Here is a 27,782-nt window from a genome sequence, read left to right as displayed (position 1 = left end):
CCAAAAAGGGGCTGTTCCTTCAGCCGAGATCCTGGAGTGAAGATGACATAAAACAGAGCCACAGCCAACCAACACTTGACATTAACCAAATGAAAAACACACCTTTGCTGTGGTTACTACAGCATGACCTAATAAAATCTGATTACATATAAGAATTTGCTGATAAATGAATATCAGTTCAGAGTTAAACTTTAAAAATACAAAAACTCAAGCTAAGTTTAATTTAAAAAATTGATAATATAAATTATGGCATAAATTAAAAAGCAAATTTAAAGATAAAATAAAATATATAGGATTTGTATTTAAAAAACTGACTTAAACAAGTGCATAGAATTCTCCTTGCGATTTCTGGCTTGAATCCTTGAATGACTATTCCAAGTAAGAATCAACATTTTTCAAAAATTGTTCTTCATCGTTCAGATATTCCAAGATAATATTTCCACCATTATACAATGGACAATCCTCCTTAGCAATCCACGTTTCCAAAATACTATCCAAGGGTAAGGCTTCTCCTGAAGTAATGTGACATAACCTTAATTTCTGTTAAAAGAAAAATAAATCCTATTGTAATAAATAAACATGTTGTATAGAATTTCCTATAACTTTTAGAGTAAAAATTATTATAGGCCGTTACCTTAGCTGTTGATTTGTTATTGTCATTTTTAAGGCTGGCTAAAGCAGCAGCAAAGTCTATGACTTTTCCAATGCTCCATCGGTGGCAAAAAAACATTGGTTTGCTCTTCTCCTTGCTCCCCTTAGGTAAGAAAACCTGAAAATAAACTCTTTCTGTCTGTAAAAATAAAAAGTTAAGATATGAATTATATATATGAAATAGACATCTGTTTCATTTGGTGACATTCCTTCCTCTATTCTTCTGGTAAGAGAATGATTAGTCTCTAATGACGAGACTTTTGGTGGGAATGCCAATCACAGTATCCCAGCATCCACCACTTGGGCACATGACCCAAGCCTCCCGCTACTATGATTTGTGCAAAGACAGGCATGTGACCTAAGTTAGGCCAATCAGGGGCTTTTCCTGAGATTTTAAATTCAAAGTGTGTGTGTGTGTATGTGTGTGTGTGTGTGTGATTGGAGCTCTCTTTGGTCTGAGTTGCCTGCAGCCGTCTCCCACTGCCCCTCACCTTCCCTGCACCAATGTGGAAAACATCGTCTTACATGGGAGAAAATAAGTCCAACACACAGGGAAGGAAAAAAATAGATGGACTCTTTCAACATTATTTGAATCCCTGAATTTGGTCATTCTCTGAGACTAGATCAATCTCTGTCACTCCTCATCACATGAGAAAAAAATTCTTATTTTGATTAAGCTAGTTAGAATCGAGTTTCTGTTACTTGCAACTAAAGGGTTCCTGAACTCATATAACAATTTCCTTGTGCGTGAAAGACCTGACTACGTATCTAGAGACAGGAATACTTTTGTGAACAAACAAACTAAAAAAGAAAAAAAAAAAAATTAGGCAACTACCTTATCAACAAAAGAGAGGGATTCAGGGATGGTTCCTCTAGTATTCCATATCTTAGCTGCTTTCTTATGTTGCATTTTCTTGCTAAATTAATGAATGCAGGAAAGAAAGAATAGTAGCAAAAGTGTTTGGTCTCTGATCTTCCCTGATTCCTAAAAATTGCTCTAAAAAAACTGTTGGCTTTACAGATAAATTCCTGCTACAATAAAAACTGTGGCATAATTATATCATCTCTGCCTTATGGGAGAGAGTTCACAATTATTTTAAGAAATAATAGATTCAACACAATTCCTTTATGAGCTGTAAAGAATTTAGATTTGTTGAAGAACCAATGAAGTTTGTTACTAAAACACATTAAAAAAAAAAACAATAAGTCATTGGAAGTTTAAGGTTTGGGCCGACTCTATGGCCTAGTGATACCTGCTCCAAAAACAAAATAATGAGAGCATAAATATGAAAAGAGAAAAGTAAAAAGATAAAAAAAAAAAAAAAAAAAAAACTTTCAAGAGATAAATGCCTGAGGATTGGAAATGGAACAGAAATTCACAGTGACAAGCAGGCTAAAGCCACAGCCTTCAGGGCTCCAAAAGACAAAGAAGTAGCCAGATATTCAGCTTTATGGGAAATAACAGCACCACAAAGAAGATAAAGCCCCTGAGTCAGGCTCACTGCTTGGAAGCAGAGGCTGCTGTGGGACTCGTCTTCTAGGAAATGTGCCTAAATGAGTTACCTGTGAATGATGACTTGGGCTATGGCTTATATAAAAAGATATTTAGGGAGACAGGAAAGCACATAAATAACTTCTGACAGTAACCAAAGCCAAGGTCTCCCAGCTCAGTAAATGAATCTACAATAATCTGAGTACACCAGAAGCTCAAACTGCCGATATCAGGCTTTTAGTTGGCATGGAATGGGGGTCCTGGGTGAGTGGATCAGGTGAAAGAAAATGCAAAATTACTAGACAGAAAGAGGTGAGTAGAGGAAGTGAGAGACATAAAAAAAAAAAAAAACCTACTCAAGACAAAAAAAATTTTTAAACAAATTAAAGGCTAACTCATTATACAAGAAACAAAAATATTTGAATTGAAAAAGGCACTAAAAAAAGTTTATTTAGGATGCATGAGATAAATTAAGAAATAATATCCATTAAAAAGAACAAGAAATTATGAAACTAAACCATGTAGAAATGAAACAAGAAAAGATATAAAGATTCAATTAGAAAAAATAAAAAATACAGTTTCTGAAATAAACTCAAAGAGGATAAACTACTGTAATTGTCAACAAAAAGGGTTAACAAATTGGAAGATGGATTTGATGAAGTCACCTAGAATACAGGAGAGACATAAAGGTAGAAATTATGAATAAGCAGTTAAGAATCTTAGAGGATAAATTAAGATTCCTAAAAATATGTCTAATAGGAATTTTAGAAGAAAGGGAATGATGAAGAAACAATAGCTAATGAGAAAATGATTACAATTTTCCAAAAGTGAAGCGACCAGTAAAAATTAAAAATGCACCTCAAGTGCTAAACTGCATATATAAAAATAAATCCACACCTAAAAACACTGCACTGAAATTGAAAATATCATGATAAAGAAAAAAAACTTAACAGTCCCTAAAAAAGATTATCTGTAAGCAATAAGAATAAGAGTGACAGCAGACATTTACCCAACATTAGACAACGGAGACCACTGAGCAGTATATGAAAAGGGTTGAAAGGATCTAATAGAGAATCCAGCTAAAGGTGAGAGCAAAATAAAGGCATTTTCAGACAAAAAAGACTAATAGAATTTACTACAGAAGACCCTTACTTAACTATTAAAGAATGTACTTTAGCAAAATAAAAGCAACCCCTAAGGAAAGGAAAAACTCAAAAAATTGTGTTAGTAGACTTAAGTGGCTATTGACTTAAAAATTAATTTTTATGTTTTAACAGATGATAGGATGGGAGATATTCAATTGGGTTAAGCTCATAGACTTAGTCAGGAGGATAACAATATCAGTAACTGACTTTGAGAGAAGAATAGATATTTAACTATATATATAAAACTTCAAGTGCACAGCTGCTATCACCAGTGTTATTACACATTGTATTGGAGATTCTAGGTAATGCAGGATAAACCTGTTGCATGGAGCTGATTCTAATTCATAGCAACCCTACAGGACAGAGTAGAACTGCAGCATAAGGTTTCCGAGGAGTAGCTGGTGGATTCGAACTGCTGTCCTGTTGGTTAGCAGCCAACCTCTTAACCACTGCACCATCAGGGATCCAATGTAATATAAGAAAATGAAATAATCAATACAATAATTGGAACAGTTAAATCTATCACTACTTGCTAATCTGATTACATACCAGAAAATCTCTGATACTAGTAGGGAAAAATTGTAATTAATAAAAAATCTGGTAATGTAGCTGAAAAAGATGTATAGAAGTCAAGATTTTTTGACTCTATATTAGCAATAAGTACCTAGAAATACATGTGTTTATGTATGTATGTGCATACATATGTATTAATAATTATATATATTTAATTACTTTATGAGATATAAAGACACACAAACATTAAAAATACAGGGGAAAAAGTTAAACCTACAGACTGGGGAATGCTTTGTGATATACTGTTAAGTGTGTTAAAAACATGGACTCCAAAGCCAGACTGCCTGGTTTCAATGCCCAGTTCTCCAATTACTGGCTATGGTATTAACAAGTTACTTAACCTTTTTGTGTCTCATTTGTAAAATAAAGATAATAGTACTTGCCTCATAAAAAAAAGCATGTATTAAATGTGCATACTTGGAACACAATAAGTGCTAAAGAAGTTTTTGCTATTAGTCTTTAATAATAGAGTTGCAAAGCAATGTGAACTGGATACTTTAGGGTAGGCTTTCTCAACTTCAGCATCACTGACATTTTGGACCAGAAAATTATTTTCTGTGGGGGTTGCCCTGTACATTGTAGGATGTTTAGTAGCATCCCTAGCCTATACTCACTAGATACCAGTAGTATCCTCCACCCTAAGTTGTACCGAACAAAAAATGTTCCTACACATTGCCAAATGTCCCCTGGGGAACAAACTGTCCTCCGTTGGGAACCACTGCAATGGAGGAGGGGCACAAGAGGGTGTGCTTGTTTTATCTTTATACATCTTTTAATAGCTACACTTGTTAAAAAGATGTACTACCTTTGAAATTTTAAAAAACATAAAAAAAAAAAGAGTTTCGAGGCGGGGCCAAGATGGTAGACTAGGTAGATGCTACCCCAGATCCCTCTTGCAACAAAGAATCGGAAAAACAAGTGAATCGATCACATACATAATAATCTACGAACCCTGAACAACAAACACAGATTTAGAGATGGAAAACGAACAAATATGGGGAAGCAGTGACTGTTTTCGGAGCCTGGAGCCAGCGGCCCAGTCAGGTAACCTTGGCGCCTGGCATCTGGGCCCAGGGGAGCTGAACTCATAAATCTTGTGACGGCGCAAACAAGGGGCGCAGCCCTACCCCCCTGAACTGAACCCGGGAGGGGGCCCAGCCGGTCTGCGTGGGCAGCATGGTGACGCGGCTGGTGGGAGAACTCCCCGGGAGGCAGTGACTGGTTTTGGAACCGGGAGTGCTGCGTCCCAGCCGGGGAACCCTGGCGCCGGGTATTTGACTGGGCGCTGTCACGGCGCAAGTACGGGGCGCAACCCTACTCCCCTGAACTAACCCTGGGAGGGGGCCCAGCCGGTCCGTGGAGGCGGCGCGGTGATGCGGCTCACGGGAGGAGAAATCCCTGGGAGGCAGCGACTGATTTTGGAGCCGGGAGTAAAGCGTCCCGGCAGGGGAACCTTGACGCTAGGATTTGGACTGACACCGGAGGATCTGACCGTGGCTTCAGCTGGCCACACCCCCAGGGGCAATCTCCACACAGCCAACACACATAGGCGACACGCCCCACGGGAATCTCAGATACAACAGTCATTCCAAGCAAGACAAGCAACTCTGGCTATATTCCGAGGTGCTACTCTCCCATCTCTCTGATTCCTCCCCCACCCTCCCCAGGTGGCTTCATTGACACTGGAATTTCCTGAGCCAGAGGGAGAACAGCTCCGGCTCCGAGGTGGCTTTGCTTCCCCTCCTCTTTTTTTTTTTCTTTTGGTCTTTTCCTAACCCACTCTTCCGGCCTGAGAAAAGGAACCACAAAAAACCCAGGGACCAAAAATCCACCCCTAATTGGACTAAAAACACAGAACCAGCTACAGCCAAGCATATATGATCCAAATCTCGGACTTTCATCCTTACAGGGAACAAGATGGCAGCTAAAAACCAAAGGCAGTTCTGATAGGGATCTGACTGCATTTTTTTTTTTAGTGGAATTTCTGGAAAAACAAGTTTCCCAGTGATGGCTCGGAGACAGCAGTCGATATCAAACCACATAAAGAAGCAGACCATGACAGCTTCTACAACCCCCCAAACAAAAGAATCAAAATCTTTCCCAAATGAAGATATAATCCAGGAATTATCAGATACAGAATATAAAAAACTAATTTACAGAATGCTTCAAGACATCACAAACGAAATAAGGCAAACTGCAGAAAAAGCCAAGGAACACACTGATAAAACAGTTGAAGAACTCAAAAAGATTATTCAAGAACATAGTGGAAAAATTAATAAGTTGCAAGAATCCATAGAGAGACAGCATGTAGAAATCCAAAAGATTAACAATAAAATTACAGAATTAGACAACGCAATAGGAAGTCAGAGAAGCAGACTCGAGCAATTAGAATGTAGACTGGGACATCCGGAGGACCAGGGAATTAACACCAACATAGCTGAAAAAAAAAACAGATAAAAGAATTTAAAAAAATGAAGAAACCCTAAGAATCATGTGGGACTCTATCAAGAAGGATAACTTGCATGTGATTGGAGTCCCAGAACAGGGAGGGAGGACAGAAAACACAGAGAAAATAGCTGAAGATCTGCTGACAGAAAACTTCCCTGACATCATGAAAGACAAAAGGATATCTATCCAAGATGCTCATTGAACCCCATTTAAGATTGATCCAAAAAGAAAAACACCAAGACATATTATCATCAAACTTGCCAAAACCAAAGAAAAAGGGAAAATTTTAAAAACAGCCAGCGAGAAAAGAAAGGTCACCTTCAAGGGAGAATCAATAAGAATAAGTTCAGACTACTCAGCAGAAACCATGCAGGCAAGAAGGGAATGGGACGACATATACAGAGCACTGAAAGGGAAAAACTGCCAGCCAAGGATCATATATCCAGCAAAACTCTCTCTGAAATATCAAGGCGAAATTAAGATATTTACAGATAAACACAAGTTTAGAGAATTTGCAAAAACCAAACCAAAGCTACAAGAAATACTAAAGGATATTGTTTGGTCAGAAAACCAATAATATCAGATACCAGCACAACACGAGGTCACAAAACAGAACATCCTGATATCAACTCAAATAGGGAGATCACAAAAACAAATTAAGATTAATTAAAAAAAAAAATGCTCATAACAGGGAATCACTGAAGTCAAAATGTAAAAGATCACAATAATCAAAACGAGGGACTAAATACAGGTGGCATAGAACGGCCATATGGAGAGTGATCAATATAGAACAATACAAGTTAGGTTTTTACTTAGAAAAATAGGGGTAAATATTAAGGTAACCACAAAGAGGTATAACAACTCCATAACTCAAGATAAAAGCCAAGAAAAACGTAACAACTCAACAAACATAAAGTCAAACACTACAAAAATGAGGATCTCACAATTTACTAAGAAAAACGTCTCAGCACAAAAAAGTATGTGGAAAAATGAAATTGTCAACAACACACATAAAAAGGCATCAAAATGACAAAACTAAACACTTATTTATCTATAATTACGCTGAATGTAAATGGACTAAATGCACCAATAAAGAGACAAAGAGTCTCGGACTGGATAAAGAAACATGATCCGTCTATATGCTGCCTACAAGAGACACACCTTAGACTTAGAGATACAAACAAACTAAAACTCAAAGGATGGAAAAATATATATCAAGCAAACAACAAGCAAAAAAGAAGAGGAGTAGCAATATTAATTTCTGACAAAATAGACTTTAGACTTAAATCCACCACAAAGGATAAAGAAGGACACTACATAATGATAAAAGGGACAATTCACCAGGAAGACATAACCATATTAAATATTTATGCACCCAATGACAGGGCTGCAAGATACATAAATCAAATTTTAACAGAATTGAAAAGTGAGATAGACACCTCCACAATTATAGTAGGAGACTTCAACACACCACTTTCGGAGAAGGACAGGACATCCAGTAAGAAGCTCAATAGAGACACGGAAGACCTAATTACAACAATCAACCAACTTGACCTCATTGACTTATACAGAACTCCCCACCCAACTGCTGCAAAGTATACTCTTTTTCTAGCGCACATGGAACATTCTCTAGAATAGACCACATATTAGGTCATAAAACAAACCTTTCCAGAATCCAAAACATCGAAATATTACACAGCATCTTCTCAGACCACAAGGCAATAAAACTAGAAATCAATAACAGAAAAACTAGGGAAAAGAAATCAAATACTTGGAAACTGAACAATACCCTCCTGAAAAAAGACTGGGTTATAGAAGACATCAAGGAGGGAATAAGGAAATTCATAGAATGCAACGAGAATGAAAATACTTCCTATCAAAACCTCTGGGACACAGCAAAAGCAGTGCTCAGAGGCCAATTTATATCGATAAATGCACACATACAAAAAGAAGAAAGAGCCAAAATCAGAGAACTGTCCCTACAACTTGAACAAATAGAAAGTGAGCAACAAAAGAATCCATCAGGCACCAGAAGAAAACAAATAATAAAAATTAGAGCTGAACTAAATGAATTAGAGAACAGAAAAACAACTGAAAGAATTAACAAAGCCAAAAGCTGGTTCTTTGAAAAAATTAACAAAATTGATAAACCATTGGCTAGACTGACTAAAGAAATACAGGAAAGGAAACAAATAACCCGAATAAGAAACGAGAAGGGCCACATCACAACAGACCCAAGTGAAATTAAAAGAATCATATCAGATTTTTACGAAAAATTGTACTCTAACAAATTTGCAAACCTGGAAGAAATGGATGAATTCCTGGAAAAACACTACCTACCTAAACTAACACATTCAGAAGTAGAACAACTAAATAGACCCATAACAAAAAAAGAGATTGAAACGGTAATCAAAAAACTCCCAACAACAACAACAAAAAAAGCCCTGGCCCGGACGGCTTCACTGCAGAGTTCTACCAAACTTTCAGAGAAGAGTTAACACCACTACTACTAAAGGTATTTCAAAGCATAGAAAATGATGGAATACTACCTAACTCAGTCTATGAAGCCACCATCTCCCTGATACCAAAACCAGGTAAAGACATCACAAAAAAAGAAAATTACAGACCTATATCCCTCATGAACATAGATGCAAAAATCCTCAACAAAATTCTAGCCAATAGAATTCAACAACATATCACAAAAATAATTCACCCTGATCAAGTGGGATTTATACCAGGTATGCAAGGCTGGTTTAATATCAGAAAAACCATTAATGTAATCCACCACATAAATAAAACAAAAGACAAAAACAACATGATCTTATCAATTGATGCAGAAAAGGCATTTGACAAAGTCCAACACCCTTTTATGATAAAAACTCTCACCAAAATAGGAATTGAAGGAAAATTCCTCAACATAATAAAGGGCATCTATGCAAAGCCAACAGCCAACATCATTCTAAATGGAGAGAACCTGAAAGCATTTCCCTTGAGAACGGGAACCAGACAAGGATGCCCTCTATCACCGCTCTTATTCAACATCGTGCTAGAAGTCCTAGGGCAATTAGGCTAGACAAAGAAAGAAAGGGCATCCAGATTGGCAAGGAGGAAGTAAAATTATCTCTATTTGCAGATGACATGATCTTATACACAGAAAACCCCAACGAATCCTCCAGAAAACTACTGAAACTAATAGAAGAGTTTGGCAGAGTCTCAGGTTATAAGATAAACATACAAAAATCACTTGGATTCCTCTACATCAACAAAAAGAACACCAAAGAGGAAATAACCAAATCAATACCATTCACAGTAGCCCCCAAGAAGATAAAATACTTAGGAATAAATCTTACCAAGGATGTAAAAGACCTATACAAAGAAAACTACAAAGCTCTACTACAAGAAATTCAAAAGGACATACTTAAGGGGAAAAACATACCTTGCTCATGGATAGGAAGACTTAACATAGTAAAAATGTCTATTCTACCAAAAGCCATCTATACATACAATGCACTTCCGATCCAAATTCCAATGTCATTTTTTAAGGTGATAGAAAAACAAATCACCAACTTCATATGGAAGGGAAAGAAGCCTCGGATAAGCAAAGCATTACTGAAAAAGAAGAAGAAAGTGGGAGGCCTCACTCTACCTGATTTCAGAACCTATTATACAGCCACAGTAGTCAAAACAGCCCGGTGTTGGTACAACAACAGGCACATAGACCAGTGGAACAGAATTGAGAACCCAGATATAAATCCAACCACATATGAGCAGCTGATATTTGACAAAGGACCAGTGTCAGTTAATTGGGGAAAACATAGTCTTTTTAACAAATGGTGCTGGCATAACTGGATATCCATTTGCAAAAAAATGAAACAGGACCCATACCTCACACCATGCACAAAAACTAACTCCAAGTGGATCAAAGACCTAAACATAAAGACTAAAACGATAAAGATCATGGAAGAAAAAATAGGGACAACCCTAGGAGCCCTAATACAAGGCATAAACAGAATACAAAACATTACCAAAAATGACGAAGAGAAACCAGATAACTGGGAGCTGCTAAAAATCAAACGCCTATGCTCATCTAAAGACTTCACCAAAAGAGTAAAAAGACCACCTACAGACTGGGAAAGAATTTTCAGCTATGACATCTCAGACCAGCGCCAGATCTCTAAAATCTACATGATTCTGTCAAAACTCAACCACAAAAAGACAAACAACCCAATCAAGAAGTGGGCAAAGGAAATGAACACACACTTCACTAAAGAAGATATTCAGGCAGCTAACAGACACATGAGAAAATGTTCTCGATCATTAGCCATTAGAGAAATGCAAATTAAAACTACGATGAGATTCCATCTCACTCCAACAAGGCTGGCATTAATCCAAAAAACACAAAATAATAACTGTTGGAGAGGCTGCGGAGAGATTGGAACTCTCATACACTGCTGGTGGGAATGTAAAATGGTACAACCACTTTGGAAATCTATCTGGCGTTATCTTAAACAGTTAGAAATAGAACTACCATACAACCCAGAAATCCCACTCCTCGGAATATACCCTAGAGATACAAGAGCCTTCACACAAACAGATATATGCACACCCATGTTTATTGCAGCTCTGTTTACAATAGCAAAAAGCTGGAAGCAACCAAGGTGTCCATCAACGGATGAATGGGTAAATAAATTGTGGTATATTCACACAATGGAATACTATCTATCAATAAAGAACAGTGACGAATCTGTGAAACATTTCATAACATGGAGGAACCTGGAAGGCATTATGCTGAGCGAAATCAGTCAGAGGCAAAAGGACAAATATTGTATAAGACCACTATTATAAGATCTTGAGAAACAGTATAAACTGAGAAGAACACATACTTTTGTGGTTACGAAGGGGGGAGGGAGGGAGGGAGGGAGAGGGTTTTTTACTGATTAATTAGTAGATAAGAACTGCTTTAGGTGAAGAGAAGGACAACACTCAATACACAGAAGGTCAGCTCAATTGGACTGGACCAAAAGCAAAGAAGTTTCCGGGATAAAATGAATGCTTCAAAGGTCAGCGGAGCAAGGGCAGGTGTTTGGGAACCATGCTCTAAGGGGACTTCTAAGTCAATTGGCAAAATAATTCTGTTACGAAAACATTCTGCATCCCACTTTGAAATGTGGCGTCTGGGGTCTTAAATGCTAACAAGCGGCCATCTAAGATGCAGCAATTGGTCTCAACCCACCTGGAGCAAAGGAGAATGAAGAACACCAAGGTCACACGACAACTAAGAGCCCAAGAGACAGAAAGGGCCACATGAACCAGAGACCTACATTATCCTGAGACCAGAAGAACTAGTTGGTGCCCGGCCACAATCGATGACTGCCCTGACAGGGAGCACAATAGAGAACCCCTGAGGGAGCAGAGGATCAGTGGGATGCAGACCCCAAATTCTCATAAAAATACCATACTTAATGGTCTGACTGTGACTAGAGGAATCCTGGCGAGCATGGTCCCCAAACCTTCTGTTGGCACAGGACAGGAACCATTCCTGAAGACAACTCATCAGACATGAAAGGGACTGGACAGTGGGTAGGAGAGAGATGCTGAAGAAGAGTGAGCTAATTATATCAGGTGGACACTTCAGACTGTGTTGGCATCTCCTGTCTGGAGGGGGGATGGGAGGATAGAGAGAGTTGGAAGCTGGCAAAATTGTCACGAAAGGAGAGACTGGAAGGGCTGACTCATTAGGGGGAGAGCAAGTGGGAGTAAGGAGTAAGATGTATATAAACTTATATGTGACAGACTGACTTGATTTGTAAACGTTCACTTGAAGCTCAATAAAAGTTAATTAAAAAAAAAAAGACAGTTTCAAAAAGGAAAAAAATTAAGGATAGTCACTGAAAGAAGAAAACTATAATCAATGGTTTCTAAACCAGAAGGACAACAAACAGGGAACACAGAACATTCAATCAATACAACAGATGACAGGAAAGATAAAGACAGAATCAAAGAAAAAGGACGATGAGCAGAAAACGCAAGACAGGTGAAATAAGTTCACATACATCAGTGATCACAATAAATATGAATGGATTCAGCTCACCTATAATAGAGAGATACTACCAAACTGGATGAAAAAAAAAAAAGTTCACCTATATGCTGCTTACAAGAGATACCCTAAAACAAAACGACACAGAAAAGCTAAATATAAGGGGATGAAATAAAAAGATATAATTGTTCAACAGTCACCAAAAGAAAGCTAGTGAAACATTATCGTTCATAATAGAATTTAAGGTGAAATTCATAAAGAAAATAGTGCAATAAAGAACTTTCATATACTCATATTTTACTACCTAGAAAAACTGTTAGAATTACAATAAATAAATAAATAATGATAACACAGTCATAGTGGAAGATTTTAATATGTCTGTCTTAGAAGCTATCAGATAAAGCAGACCAAAATTAAATTGCTTCTACATCACAATCGTTAATTATTCATTTCTTTGGTGCTGGGTTCTACATAGATATTATCTGTCTACAAGCTTATAGGCAGATAATATCTACATAGAACCCAGAACCAAAGAAAAAAGTAATTATCCTTTTTTTTAAAGTACACATGTAATGTATAAAAACTGATCATGAATTAGGCCACAGAGGAAGTCTAAAGAAGTTTCACATTATTGAGACCATATAGATTCTGATGCCAATCCAATTAGTTTTTTTTTTAATAAAAATAACAGTAATAAAAAAATCCACATTTGTAAATTTAAAAATATATTTCTAAATAACTTGAGTTACAAAGAAATCAAATTGGAAATAACAAAATACCTAGAAATGATCTATTACGGATAAGTAAATAAATGAATATCAAAGCTTGAGCGGACTATTGAACTAAAAACTACTTCCTGGAAAATGTACAGGCTTAAATGCATTTCCTAAAAAACAAAAAAGATACTAAATCTAGTCTCAAAGTATCTCCTGATAGATTACATCTTCATTACAAGAAGAAAAACAGCAACTTTACAGCAGAGATATCCAGCAGATACCACTTTAACTACGTAATCGAAGGTAACGTCACCAATAACGGGACAAACTAAAAAATGCAAATTGTGATAGGATGCACTCGAGCGGGTCACAATATGACTTTTGTGGTATTCCTACAAAGCAAGCATTACCTGAATCCAATTATGATGAAACACCAGACAAATCCAAATTGCAGGACTTGCTACAAAAAAGCTGATCTGGGCCCATCAAAAATGTCAAGGACATAAAAGATGAAAAAAGACCAAGAAACAGTTCCTAATAAAAGAAGACAAAAGAGATATGAAAATCAAACACTTAATACTTGGATTGGATCCAGTCCGGGTGGGGGGGGAGGGGAAAATAAATAGCTATGAAGTGTATTATTGAAACAGCTGTCAAATACGCACTGTGAAATAGCTAACATGAAAGTTCCTGATTTAGATAATTATACTATTGTTATAAGAAGAGATCTTTGTTCTTAGGAAAAAGACATTGATATATTTAGGGGTAGAGGAGAATGATGCATAGAACTTTCAAAGGGCAGGCACACACACGTGCGCACACACACACATATACACAGAGAGAGGGAACCACAAATGATAAGCAAATAGGACAAAATATAAATATTTGGTGCATTTGGGTAAAGGGTATGGAAGAAAGCTCTTTGAACTCTTCTTGTATTTTCCTGTAAGTTTGAAATTATACCAAAATAAAATAAATGTTACTTAAAAAAAAAAGGAAGACTGAAAATAAATTAGTTAACCATTCAATGTGAGAAGCTGGTAAAAGAACAGCAGAGAAAATCTAAACAAAGCAGAGAAATGAAAATAATATAAGAATAGGTATTAATGAAATGAAAAATAAAGCAACAGAGAGGTCAATAAAACCGAAAGTTGGTTCTTTGAAAAGACTAACAAAAATAAATAAATAAATAAAGGCAAACCTCTAGCAAGACTAATAAAGGGGTAAACAAAGAAAAGTAAAAAATGTTATGAATGAAATGGATTTTGGAACATAAGAGAATACTATGAACAACTTTAGAACTATCAATATGAAAATTTATACCAAGTAGATATTTTTAGTACATTCAAAATTGACTTCAGAAGAAACTGATTATTCAAACAAACCATAAACTATTTGAGACACTGGAATGGTATTCAAAATTCTTGCCTTAAAAAGACAACAGATCAGAAAGTTATAAAAAATGAGTGTTACCAACCTTCAAGAACAATCATCTACAACAATCTCAAAGTACAGAAGAAGGAAAGTTACTCAGCTAATTTTATGAGTATAATCTTGAAACTAATCTCACTAAGCAACACTAAATACCAATCAGCAGATAAATTTTATAGTGCATTTTTTAAAAATTATATAACACAGTTAAGTAAGGTTTATCCCAGAAACATATGGATGATTCAACAACAGAAAAACTGATTAATACAATTCCCACATTGACAAAAAAAAAAAAAAAAAACATTATGACAAAGGTAATCCACATGGGGGGAAAAAAGGTAAATCCCTACCTGTGGCCATATTTAACAATTAAGTTCCAGATCAAAAAAATAAAATACATTATCATCTCAGTACATATGTTAAAAAAATAAATAAAATTTAATATCCATTCATGATATAAATTCCTAATAAACTAGGAAAAGAAACACTGTTAACCTGATAAAGGCTACTATCAAAACTAACAAATAATGCTTAACGGTAAAACTTTAGACACATTTGCATCAAAGTTAGAAACATGATGAAGATGCCTGCTATTACTCATATTATTCACATAGTACTGAAGATCTCAGCCAATACACTAGGACCAAATAATAACAATAATGATAGCAATAACAAGGAGGAAGAGAAGAAGGAAATTAAAAAAAAAGAGAAATCTGCCATTTTTCAGAAGATATGTCTGACTGTACAAAATAATCCCAGAAAATCTACAAATGATGGAACCTATTAAAAGAGTCAATTTGCTAGATATAAAGTTAACATACAAAAACCACTGGTAACCAATTAGGAAAAAGCAGTTAAAAAAAAAAAAAAGTATCATTTAGATCATTTCACAGCAAAAGCTATGAAAAACCTAAGAACAAAAGAAAGCTAAGAAATTCTACAGTGTTTATGAAATAGAAGCAGTATAAAAATAACATTACAGAACGTTATTTAAAGACATAAAAGAAGAATTCAAGAAAAATCAGGATAGATCATAAAAAAGGATGAGAAGAGTCAATATTCTGAAGATGTCAACTGTCTCTCAATCTAAACTCAGTACAATTCCTATCAAAATTGCAATGTCACAGAAAAGGACAAAGTGATCCTAAAACTTTTGAGACAGTAAACAGCCAAGCATAGGCAAAGAATAAGGTGGAGGGACCTGCCCTACTCATTACAAAGCTATGATAATTATGACAGTTTGATGCTGACACAGAGATAGGCACGCAGAACAAAGGAACTGAATTGAGGTCCCCAAACTGGCTCCGCAAATGCACAGAAACTTGATTTATGACAGAGGTGTCACTGCAAGTTACAAAACAAGAGAGAGAGGATGAACTCTTCAATATCTCATGTTAATAAACGGTAACCTATACAGAAAAAATAAATAAATAAAGGTAAATCCCTACCTCTGGCCATACTTAACAATTAAGTTCGAGATGAAATAGAGCTAAGCAAACAAAACTTTCAAAAGAAAATTCTGTGAATGACTTATAAAAAAAAGTACAAGTCTTAAGGAAATCACTAATAAATGTGAGTTAAGTATATTACAATTTAAAAAGTCTGTACCATTAAAGATCTCCAGAACAAAGTAAAGACATAAGCCAGACTGGAAGAAGATATTTCACAACACATTTAATCAAAAAAGGATTAGAATTCAGGACACACAAAGATCCTATAAATTTATTTAAAAATGCCAAACAACCCAATAGAAAAACTGGGCAAAGGATATGAACAAAGAGTTCAAGAAAATCAAGCTGCCAATGAACAATGCACAGTAGCTCAATCTCACTAGTAATAGGAAATTCAACTGTAAACCGCAGTGAGATATTTCATACCTATCAGATTGGTAACAATGAAATGTTGGCAAAAAACACTTAAACTTCCGGACACTGCAAGACAGAGATAAACCAGGACAACCATTGACAAAAGGAACCTGACAATACATAGTAAAGTTGAAGAGGAGTAAACCTCATGACTCAGCTTTTCTATTTCTAGGTATATTCCCTAGCGCAGCATTTTTCATTTTAATGGTCTCAATCCATTGGGGATTGTAAAATCAATGTAGTGGGTTATGATCAGCATTTTAGAAAATGAATTAAAATAGAATAAAAAAATCAGAATATATAACACCATAGTAAGACTAAACCCCTTGCCATTAAGTCAATTCCAACTCACAGCGACCCTATAGGACAGAGCAGAACTGCCCCATTGGGTTTCCAAGGAGTGGCTGGTGGGCTCGAACTGCTAACTTTCTGGTTAGTAGCCAAGATCTCAGCCACTGTGCCACCAGCACTCCATAGTAAGACTAGACATTATTTAATGAAACTGTGCTATGTATGTATAAGTATGTATGTGTATACATGTATACATGTAAAATGTAACTGATACTGCCCTAGAGAAATTCTCCTACACATACACAAAGTTACTCACCATAGATGCATTTATAATAGCAAAAAACTGGAAGGAAAAAAATCTAAATTGTATGGTACAGTCACACTATGAAATAACAGGCACTACCAAAATGAATAACCTAGACCAAACGTATATGCATAGATAAATGTTACAAACATAACACTAAGTGAAAAAAAAGCAAGTTGAAGGACACATGTGGTATACTGCCATTTCAATGTACCAATGTAAAGTCCAAAAACACAAAATTATGTATTATATTATGCAAATATATACTATGTAATATTAGGAATGATACATAGCAGGTTCAGGTTAGCTGTTACCTGAGGGGAGAGAAAAGTAAAAAGGCGGTTTCAACTATATTTGGGGTTTTTTCTTTCTAAATCTTTAAGACCAACCTGTGGCAATGACTTATCCCCATTAGCATGCATCTTCAATTTCATTAATGCAACTTTTGCAGCTGTTTCACTATTTTTTGCACCTTTTCGTCGTTTGCTCACTGTCTCTCCTGTCTTGGAATCTAAGAGATAAGCATATAAGCACATAAGAATTTTATCATAAAACACTTATTAATTATAACCCTGAGGCATCCACAAGTTACACACAATTGAGATAAAGAAATCACATTCATTTTACAGGTACTGAATTTATATGATCAATGAAAAAATACCATCCAAGTTCATCTAAGCAATCCCCATATCGCAAAACTCACTGTTATATGTTTCTTTCCATCTTAAGCCTATTTAATCCAAAGCAACCACTAACATTTCTACAGAGAACTTTAAGATTTAGTTATGGAAGATATTAATAAAAGTTTTATCCTTAATACAGAATGAAATTCTGTTGAAGTAACACATTGGCAAGAGACTGTTCTAAGTTACACACATATTCTTTCCTGGTACCTCCTATTATCAGCAGCAATCATAGGATAGCTGACTAGGATTTGAGTTTAGTCTTGAGAATGCAAAGCACCACTTAACCTCATGAATACCATTTCCAGCCATGATGATTAACTAGATGATCTAAGTGGCCCACAGACGAGATTGTGTGGTGGGATACTTCCACACAATTTCTAAAGTTTTACTGGTCAGATAGGCCTTGTGAGAAATAGTGTCACCGAATATCATCAAAATCCATGGCAAATTTTTAACACTGAGGTTGTTAACAACAATTTCCATAACTGGTAAGTAGAAAAAAGCAAGAGACTCTGGAATTAAAAGAGTATACAGCAATAACACAAAGCAAAACCCACTGCCGTCGAGTCAATTCCAACTCATAGTGACTCTATAGGACAGAGTAGAACTGCCCCATAGAGATTCCAAAGAGCGCCTGGTGGATTTGAACCGCCAACCTCCTGGTTAGCAGCCAGTGCACTTAACCACTACACCACCAGGGTTTCCATACAGCAATAAGGAAATAATAAAACAAGCTTTCTAGGTACTTGCCAATAATGTCTTTAACAAGTTTCTGGGTGGCAGCCATACGAGGTTTAGAGATTTCCAGTTTTTCACATTCATGATCTGACCGATGACGGTGTCTATGAGGAACAAGAAGAGTAACATTAGTTCATGTGTTTGCATACAACTTAAACAGATATACCGGGCTTGAACGGTCTAAGTGATCACCTCAGGCAAAAATTCTTCTCACAATAAGGACATACAACCGGCACAAGCTCTTTTTCAGTACAGTCCTTGAATGAGCATGGGTAAGGTGTGTGTTTATCTGTTTTCGGTCTCTCACTGATTATATTCACCTGCAAATATGATGAGGAGGAAACAGCATTATATTTCACATTTATAGCAAACCAATTAATCTATTTTGGTAGGCAGCATTCATATAATCTCTTTATTAAAGGAAGTAACACACTCATGTAATAGAATGTAAGCGTTTATACAAGAAATGCTTATTGTGCGGAATGTTCTAAATTCTCACAATGTCCCTGCTGAAGTGTATTTATCCTCTAAACCAAAAAAAAAAAAAAAACCATTGCCACTGAGTTGACTCTGACCCATAGTGATCCTATAAAATAGGACAGAGTAAAACTGCCCCATAGGGTTTCCAAGGAGTAGTTGGTAGTTTCGAACTCCTGACCTTTTGGTTAGCTATTGAGTTCTTAACCACTGTGCTACCAGGGCTCCTACTTATCGTCTAAGCCAAGTTAAAGTGACTACTATTCAGTTATTCTTCACAATTTTTAATATTGTTCTGTAACAGTCCGAGGCAAAGATGCCCCAAAATAACACTCAGGTGATCACCTCATCAACCCTCAAATGGCAAGTCATACCTACTGCTGACTCCTATTGTAGGGGGTTAAATATATATTTAAAAACACTTAAAAATTACATATTTATTGACATGGGCTAAAGATCATTTTCATAACCATGTATCATTCTCTAAGATGTATTTAATACTATATTATCAGCAAATACTGTATCAGAGGAAGATGATGTTTTATAAGATAAAAAACAAAAAAGAACCCAGGTAAACCAGGCTATTCTGATCATTAAGTAACTAGGTTTGTAGAATTGAGTGAATTTAGGGAAATATTTGCTTAAAAAGTACAACCAAAGGGTACTACCCTTTGGCTGATTACATCTTACAATTAACTTCTTGTGATACTTAAGATTGTGTGTCAACTTGGCTGGGCCATGATTCTCAGTGTTTTGGCAGTTGCATAATGTTGTGATCACTGCCCTGTTGAAATCTGATACATGATCACTCCCATGATGAAACATGCTAAGTGAAACCGGCAGGGGTGAGGCCTGTGGCAGCTCACTACCCCCTCAGCCTTCATCTCTCTGCCCTCCTCCACCTAGTTCCTTCCTGCTCCCCTTGACGGGGCGTTTGCTTGTTATAGAGCCTGCAGCTGGCTCCCGTTCGTCTGACCTCCAGCTCTTGGGACTTGAGCTAGCAGCTTACCTGATGATTTTGAGATTCATCAGTCTTCAGAACCTGCTACAGCCCTGCTCTCCAGGCTGCTGATCTTGGGTTTGCCAGCCCATGTAGCTATGTGAATCATGAGAATCCTCTTTCCTGCCCCACGGACTTAGGATGTACAGCCTCTAAAAACCACGTGAGCAATTTCTTTTATATAAATCTCTCTCTCTCTATATATATATATACATATGCGTAACTGATTTTGTTTCCCTAGAGAACCTAGCCTAAGATACTTTTTAACTATGCATCCAAATTTGTTCCACTAGTATAAAACTAAGCAATTTTAATTTCATTATTTAATTAATGAAATCTAATAATCTGAGAGACATGCACAGAAGTCAAGTTAATATAAGAAAAAGGAAAGCACAGGGATGATTTATAAGTTTTTTAGGATATATCAGTCAGATTTTCTGGGTGGCTCTAAATGAGTATTTCTTTACACTTAATTCTGCATAGTACTAACATGTTAATTTTCGTTTTCCTTAAAAAACTCGCCTAAACTTCAAAGGGACATTTTGACTGACACTCATTTAACTTTAATTTTCTGTAATGGAGAGAACAGATATGAAAATACTAGGTACAGTGCTTGGTACAGCCCTGGTGGAGTAGTGATTAAGCGCTCTTGGTTACTAACCTATAGGTTAGTGGTTCAAGCCTACCACTTGCTCCATGGGAAAAAGATGTGGCAGTCTGCTTCCTTAAAGATTTCACCTTTGGAAACCCTATGAGGTAGTTCTGTTCTGTCCTACAGGGTTGCCATGAGCTGGAATCAACTCAATGGCCATGGGTTGGGTACAATGCTTGGTCAGTGGTGGACATGAATAAACATCAACTGAAAAGCATTAGTGGCAAATGCTTCTTCTCTAATCCTGCTGTTTCTTTCTAAATGGCATGAATTCATTTTAACTCCCTGTCTATCTCTGCCCAAAGGGAAGTGGAGCTACTTATCTGTCAAATTTGAGAAAATTACATTAGGCAGAGTAGGCTTAGCTCCCCTTTTTTCCTCTTGGAATTGAGCTGCCCACAGGGAGGAGGCCTAACTTAGTCAAGCACTGCTGTGACTGGTAGGTAAAAACCCGTTGCCATCAAGTCACTTCCAACTCATAATGACCTTATAGGTCAGAGCAGAACTGCCCCATTGGGTTTCTAAGACTGCAATCTTTATGGAAGCAGATTGCCACACCTTTCTCCTGTGGAGTGGCTGGTGGGTTTGAACCACCCTTTCAGTTAGTAGCCAAGCGCTTTATCCACTGTGTCACCAGTGTTCCTTGACTGATGAGCACTCGTAAAAAGCCGTTGCCATCAAGTTGATTCCAACTCATAGCGACCCTATAGGTCAGAGAACTGCCCCATAAGGTTTTCAAGGCTATAATCTTTACCGAAACAGACTGCCACATCTTTCTCCTGTGGAGCAGCTGGTGGGTTCCAACTGCCGACCTTTGGGTTAGCAGACAAGCACTTAACTACTGTGCCACCAGGGCTCCTCTGGATTTCCCTTGCTGACCCATTTAGCTCTACACTAAGCTTCAATCATTCACCTTATCCTTTAACAGTAACATAGGTGATACTTTGGTTTCTACCTTGTAGCCAGCCCTTTTTTAATGTCTCAATTTGTTTTAGAATTTGGGTGGGTATTATTTTAGGCTACAGGTTTGTTCCTGGTGACCTGAGGATGACTGAGCCAGAACAATTTACGACCACAGAATCCTATCACAGATACCAGTAAAAACGCACACAACAGTGAAGGAAGACTGCAAGTATGTAATGAGGACGTTAATGCCATTGATATTTGCAAATACATAAATGAAAGCTGTAAGTAGACTATTCATATAGAACTGAGCTAAAATGAAAATAAGAATTATGAAGATAAAAAATTATAAATACTAAGTAGATCAATTTTTCTTTAAAACAAACTGAGAAAAATAATATAAATGAAGTAAAAGCCTCTTTACATACATCAGTTTAGTATGTCAAATTTTAATCTGGGGTGCTGTAAAAACGGTGTGGCAGTAGAGGCATCTGACCCCTTCTAGCTTCACAAGGAGGAAGAAGAATCAAGATCAACAGCTGAAGACCAAGTCCCATGAGGCGGGGGTCGGACATACCTCCCCCTTCTAACCTTTTTACCAATTCTGACACCAGCCGTCCCTTCCATGGCACTCTCTACTTCTCTGCTGTGTTCGATAATTTGTTGCAATGGCCACACAGAACTCAAAGACCATAATCACAGCTATAGGGTTTATTAGGGAAGTAACAGTTACAGTTCAGGATGAGGAACCACTCAGAATACAGTTCTTCGATCAGGACAGCCTCTTCTCAGCCATGCCCTCAGACAGGCCTCTCTCTGACCCTCAGCAACTTGGTCCAGCCTCTGTCCTGCTCAGGCAAGTATTATAAAGCTCTTTAGCTTTACCAATAAGTGATTAGAGGCACCCGCTCCACCAGTACACTTTGACCCAAAAGTTCTCAGCTCTCTAGCTCCCTGCGTTGGTAAGCCTAAGGCACCCCGCTCTGCCAGCAAACCTCCTGCTTGAAGGTGCTCAGCTTTCTTGTTCTGTGGGCTGGGAAGCCCATCTACCATCTCCTGCCAGTTTCCTGGTTCTGCTGCCTCTGCTGCAGCCATTTCCCTGGCACTGCTTCTCGCTGTATCTGGGATTACAGCTTTCTCTCTATCTTCTGGGCCTAGGAGGTTCTCAGCACACGGATCCCAGGTCCAAAGAACACGTTCCACTACTAGCTCCTCTCCCTTGGTGGTAGTGAGGTCCCCCCTTTCTGCCTCCGGGATGACTCATTTTATGCTTACCAGCATGGTAAAACTGACCAATTCCCTAGTTAGGGTTCCATATACCTTATTTGCATGTCCCACCTTCACAAGGGTGCCATGCAACATATTTGCATTATTAACAAGCTGTCCAATTACTTTGGTGGGCCACAAGCACCTTATGTGCATAGTTCCACCCAATCACGGTTAGAAAACCCACTCCGTTGCACCACAGGTGCAGTGGCTTAAAATCTAATCAAATTCTGAATAAAAGTACGTGAATACAAAACCTGTTGCCGTGGAGCTGATTACAACTCATAGCGGCCCTACAGGACAGAGCAGAACTGCCCCATAGGGTTTCCAAGGAGCAGCTCATGGATTTGAATTGCTGACCTTTTGGTTAGCAGCCAAGCTCTCAATCACTGCGCCACCAGGGCTTCACGTGAATACAAATACATTTTATTAGATAGGAGAAATATTCTTACCTCAGAACAGCCATGTGACTCCCTGCTTCTGTGTTCAAGGCTTAAATAATTAAAAAAAAATTATTTAAATGCAATCAAGTAATATACTTAAACAAAGATGGCTACAGTAATTTTACATATTTTAATGTCCCAAAAGAATTTAAAACACAACTGTTCAACTTCAATATGAGTAAAAATAATTCATCACTCTAAATTACCCTTCCTTAAGTACTTTAAAGTGCTTGAAAATACAAATAATCTTTTGATTCCTTTTATTTCTCAAAGATCATTAATAATAAAATGTCAAAGGAGTGCTCTAGTTATAAAAGATTTATAAATATGCATTACATTTACTTACTTGAAAAATCTTTCTGAATTTCTTCCAAAAACAATTCATTTTTCATGGCTCTACTTAATAAATTAAATGCTTAATGAAATTTGAAAAATTTAAATATGACTATTAATCACAAAGAAAATCCATTTTCCAAAATCCCTGGTTAGTTCTCAGACTTGGAATGTATGTGATGTGTGCAAATGACATGCGACATCCAATTTAAAGAATTCACAGGCTGGGTACTTTTCATTTTATTACTTAAAAGAACAGTAATAATCCAAACAGTTGTTTATCATATTCGTTATATTTGGATATTACTCTTTCTTGTAATTAAAAGACACAAATACAACTTTAACATAAAATTCACACATATAAGCCCATTCCTGGAAGTTTTAAGGTTAGCAACAAATATGAACAATAATCAGAAACTATGACATCTATGTTTCTTTTTTTCCAAGTGGTTACTGGACTGAATACTAAATATCAAGAGCTAAAGTAACAACTATTTAAAATCATTCTGCTTTTCAGATATAAACCTCAATACTACAAACATTAAAATTAATCTAAAATTCTGCATAAAAACTTACCAAAATATTCCTGAGCAACCATCACATACAAACGGAAGAAAATCTAAAATTGAGGGAAAATATCATATGTGCTGGTCAATATGTGATTTTGTTTTCTTAAGCAAAAAGAATTTTAAAGTACTAAACTACTGCTATCGAAAAACTTTCCTTTTTGATCAATATCCCATTGTAGCAAGTTAAACAAAAGTCACCACGATGTCAAACACTGTAGAAGAAAGTAACCGGATTGGAGTTATCAGGAGATAAATGTTGCTCCTGGTACCTACGCTAAACCAGGAAAAAAAAAGTTCTGGAGGGTTTGTTTTTATTTGGGGGGGGATGGGGGTGGAGGCTGTTTGTTTTGTTTTGCTTCATTTCCCATTTACCAGGTACTGTTTTGGAGGACTATGTGCTGCAAAAGTCCTGCATTTTGAGTAAAAAACCTGGATTTCAATTCTGATTTCACTTCTTACTAACCTAGGAACACTAAGCCAGGTACTTAATAGCAGAGCTTTGATATACATATATATATGACATACTATATACTATACTATGTGTGTGCAGATATATAAATATACATATAAATGTGAAAATATGCACAAACAGCCAAATCTTTATTAGATAATATACACATATATACACAGATATAAGCTCATAGTGTCTGTGTGATGTATACTGTGTATATAACTACATTTATAGTATGCTTTATGCCACACCTACCTCACAGGCTAATTGTAAAAAAAACAAAAAAGCCATATGTAAAAGGTCAGAATAGTGACATAGTAAAGATAATTAATAAACATAATTACAACAACTAACTCATTTTATGTATACTTAATTCTGAGAAAAATACCATGGTGACTGGATGGAGATTTTTCAAAGAAATTCAACAGACAGATTGATTAATACCTCAAAATTTACTCCTGTATTGTTTCTTTCCTTGCTATTTAGGGCTACTCCAACAACTAAGAACCGAACTTCTGGAAAACACATGAAAGTATCCATTCCTAGATGTGGAAACTGACCCATTACCACTTGATGTAATCAATCACTCTCTAAGCTGCTTTCAATGTGCCTCATACTAAATTGGAGCATACAGCGAAGTGAGGCTGGATATATCTAATCATACCTCTTCTACAAAGTGGAAAGAGAAGGCATTGCTCAGTCTCAGTTTGGGAAAAGCTGTAATTGCTCCCAAAAGATCTCAACATATAGCATATCTTAACCCAAAACAGAAAAGAAGTCCTAGTGTAACCCAAAGGGACCCCTGGATAATTCTGCTTGTGGGAGAAGAGGGACTGATGACAGTTCTTCCTTCATCTGAAAAGTTAGCTTGATGAACTGTCACTACTGTTCCTAAGCATAATACTGTGAGCTTCTGTTTCATACAAAGAGATAATATATACATTTGTCAATATAAGAGAAGCAAACAAAGATTGTGATGTTCTGCAAAACTTTTGTATCACTTTCAAACTGGAAAAATTTTACATGCTTGATATTTGGAGGTTTTTGGTGACCAAGTAAACGTTAGAGGCAAATCAGGAGGAAGAGTCATGATCAAGGTAGTTTCCTGGCATCTGACACCATCCCTCTACCCGTCCAGAAGCTAAATGTAATTTAGGACACCCATTTAACATACCTGAAATCGTAACTTCTCTCCACTAGTCAAAAGACCTAGAGCCTGGCCTCACCTCAGATATTGACACTTTAAGAGACACCTCAAGTCGGAAAGGAAGATAAACTAGGTCACAGAAAGAATATAAGTTCACTGGACTCATTATGTGGAATCTGGCACACCAGATGTGCATAACTTACAGTCAAAATCCAATTGACTGAGTCTCCATATGAAAGGTCTGCAAGAAAACATAGGTTCTTACCTGTTGAATAGCTGATGCTTATAGCCAGTGGTGAAAGATACATATACAGAGTGCTATAACTAACAAAAGGAGCCCTGGTGGTACAATGGTTAAACTTAGCTCTCTGCAACTAACCAGAAGGTGGGTGCTTGGGACCCACCAGCTGCTCAGTGGAAGAGAAGACCTAGCGATCTGCTCACATAAATATGACAGCCTAGGAAACTCTATGGGCAGTTCTACTCTGTCATATAGGGCTGCTGTGACTCAGAACTGACTACAGGGCACACAACCACAACAAGATAAGTAACGAGGGCCCAGGAGGGATTGTGTCACCAGTCCTTTAGCCCACATCCGCATGAGGTATCACTAATCAATTAAGGCACTTCTACTAAGCTTTTTTTTTTTTTTTTACTAAGCTTAGGCTCAACCTCAGAGTCCTTCTCAACACAGTGACTCAGGCACTCGCTATCAATGACTGAAGCTGCAGTGGGAGATGAAACCTGTTTGCCAGTCTGTATAGTATGTGGTAAATGTGATGGCACAGATTTGGAGTCAAACTCAGGTATCAAAGATCGAATAGTAGTGTATGGCTATAATGCTAGCACCACAGACCTTCAGGGACTTGTCTGTTCCGGGTGTATGGCATCCCGAAGCCTGTGCCACACTAACACTGGCTATCAGATTGGGTTATGTGTATCCTAAGGTCTCTAGCACAATGGAGGGAGACCATTGCCTTATTATCCATGCTTTCTAGAGTTCAGCTTACTGGTCTGAAAGCTTTTTTGTGAGAAAAAAATCTTATTTTATATCCTTATGTATTCTCAACACGTAGAATAGATGCTCGGTAAATGCCTGTTGACTCAATGATGGTCAGAATCAAAGAATAACAGAGCTGGGAGCCCTGGTGGAAAAGTTTGAGGTGCAAATAAAAAAAGTTTGGGAAACTGAAGCGCTTTCCCAAGCTCACAGTGGCAGGGTTAGAGTGGAAGCCAAACCTTCCCAATCCCCGACCTAAGCATCCTCCCTCTCCGCGCGCAACTCAGTGGGAGCGCGCTACAGGACCCAGGTGTGCACTCCACGGACTTCCTGGACAAGACCCACTAAAAGTTAATGTGGCAAAGTATGTGTTCAGGAAATGCATAGTACCATTCCAAAAAGATCACAAGTCTCTTCCAAAGGCTCGGGGGAACACAAAAAGCACCAACACATCTCACGGCAGACCCAGGAAGGGCATGCCCGTCCTGCTACTCAGACCCTGCCCGGGCCAGCGGCCTCCCCTCAAGCGCCACCACCTTCCGCAGAAGCAGAGTGGTGCCCCGGTTTCCCGCTGGACGGGGCTGGGGACTCTCCGATCACCTCTTAGCCGGCAATCCCCCGCCTGACAGTGTTGCCCGATGTCCAACTCCGCCATCTCCCCAGTGGCGTAAGAGGCGGGGCGAAGCTGGAGGGGCGGGGTGACGGCGACGTCCCGCGCGGCGCCTGCTGGGACTGTGGCGGACAACGGGCGGAGCCCGCATGTGGGGGCGGTGCAGAGGTGTGGCCTGGCTCGGGTGAGTGCGAACAGCCTGTGAAAAGCCGGCCGAAGGCACTAAGCCAAGTGGCCGAATAAAGAGGGTGTCGGCCGGAGCAGTCCTTTTCCTGGAGCGGGAGACCCGTTGCCTAGTCAACCCCCTTTCTGGAAAACGAGTTCCACTCTTCCCTTCATGCTGTGAACAGAATCGGAACGGCCCCAGAAGGATTTATTCATTTTTTAATTAGTTTGATTTTTATACTAATTTACTAAGAGTAAATTAGTAATACTAAAAAAAAAAATACTAACAGTACTAAAAACCAAAACCCATTGCCCTGGAGTCAATCCAACTCATAGTGACCCTATAGGACAGAGGAGAACTGCCCTCGTAGGATTTCCGAGGACCGGGT

The 27,782-nt window shown here is 37.7% G+C and overlaps 1 protein-coding gene across 2 annotated transcripts; it reads right to left on the bottom strand.

Annotated features, from left to right (window-relative positions):
• Window positions 1–256: 256 nt before the first annotated feature.
• Window positions 257–27,298, bottom strand: ZFAND1 (zinc finger AN1-type containing 1). 2 transcript variants are annotated; one of them, XM_049853579.1, is made up of 8 exons: window positions 27,219–27,298; window positions 24,028–24,070; window positions 23,128–23,167; window positions 18,570–18,697; window positions 18,390–18,481; window positions 17,343–17,464; window positions 635–790; window positions 257–540 (listed from the first exon to the last, which is right to left on the bottom strand). In XM_049853579.1, exons 1-8 carry the CDS (start codon window positions 27,271–27,273, stop codon window positions 370–372), a joined length of 807 nt encoding a protein of 268 aa, XP_049709536.1. In that variant the 5' UTR covers window positions 27,274–27,298; the 3' UTR covers window positions 257–369. The 2 variants fall into 2 exon arrangements, with proteins under 2 accessions (XP_049709536.1, XP_049709537.1); XM_049853580.1 differs by lacking the exons at window positions 23,128–23,167; window positions 24,028–24,070 and having other exon boundaries at window positions 27,009–27,289.
• Between the last annotated feature and the right edge of the window lie 484 nt (window positions 27,299–27,782).

Source organism: Elephas maximus, chromosome 15 (genome assembly GCF_024166365.1).
Source record: "Elephas maximus indicus isolate mEleMax1 chromosome 15, mEleMax1 primary haplotype, whole genome shotgun sequence".
Taxonomy (NCBI): Eukaryota; Metazoa; Chordata; class Mammalia; order Proboscidea; family Elephantidae; genus Elephas; species Elephas maximus.
Note: the sequence above shows the minus strand (reverse complement) of the source record. Positions and strands in the feature narration are given on the sequence as shown.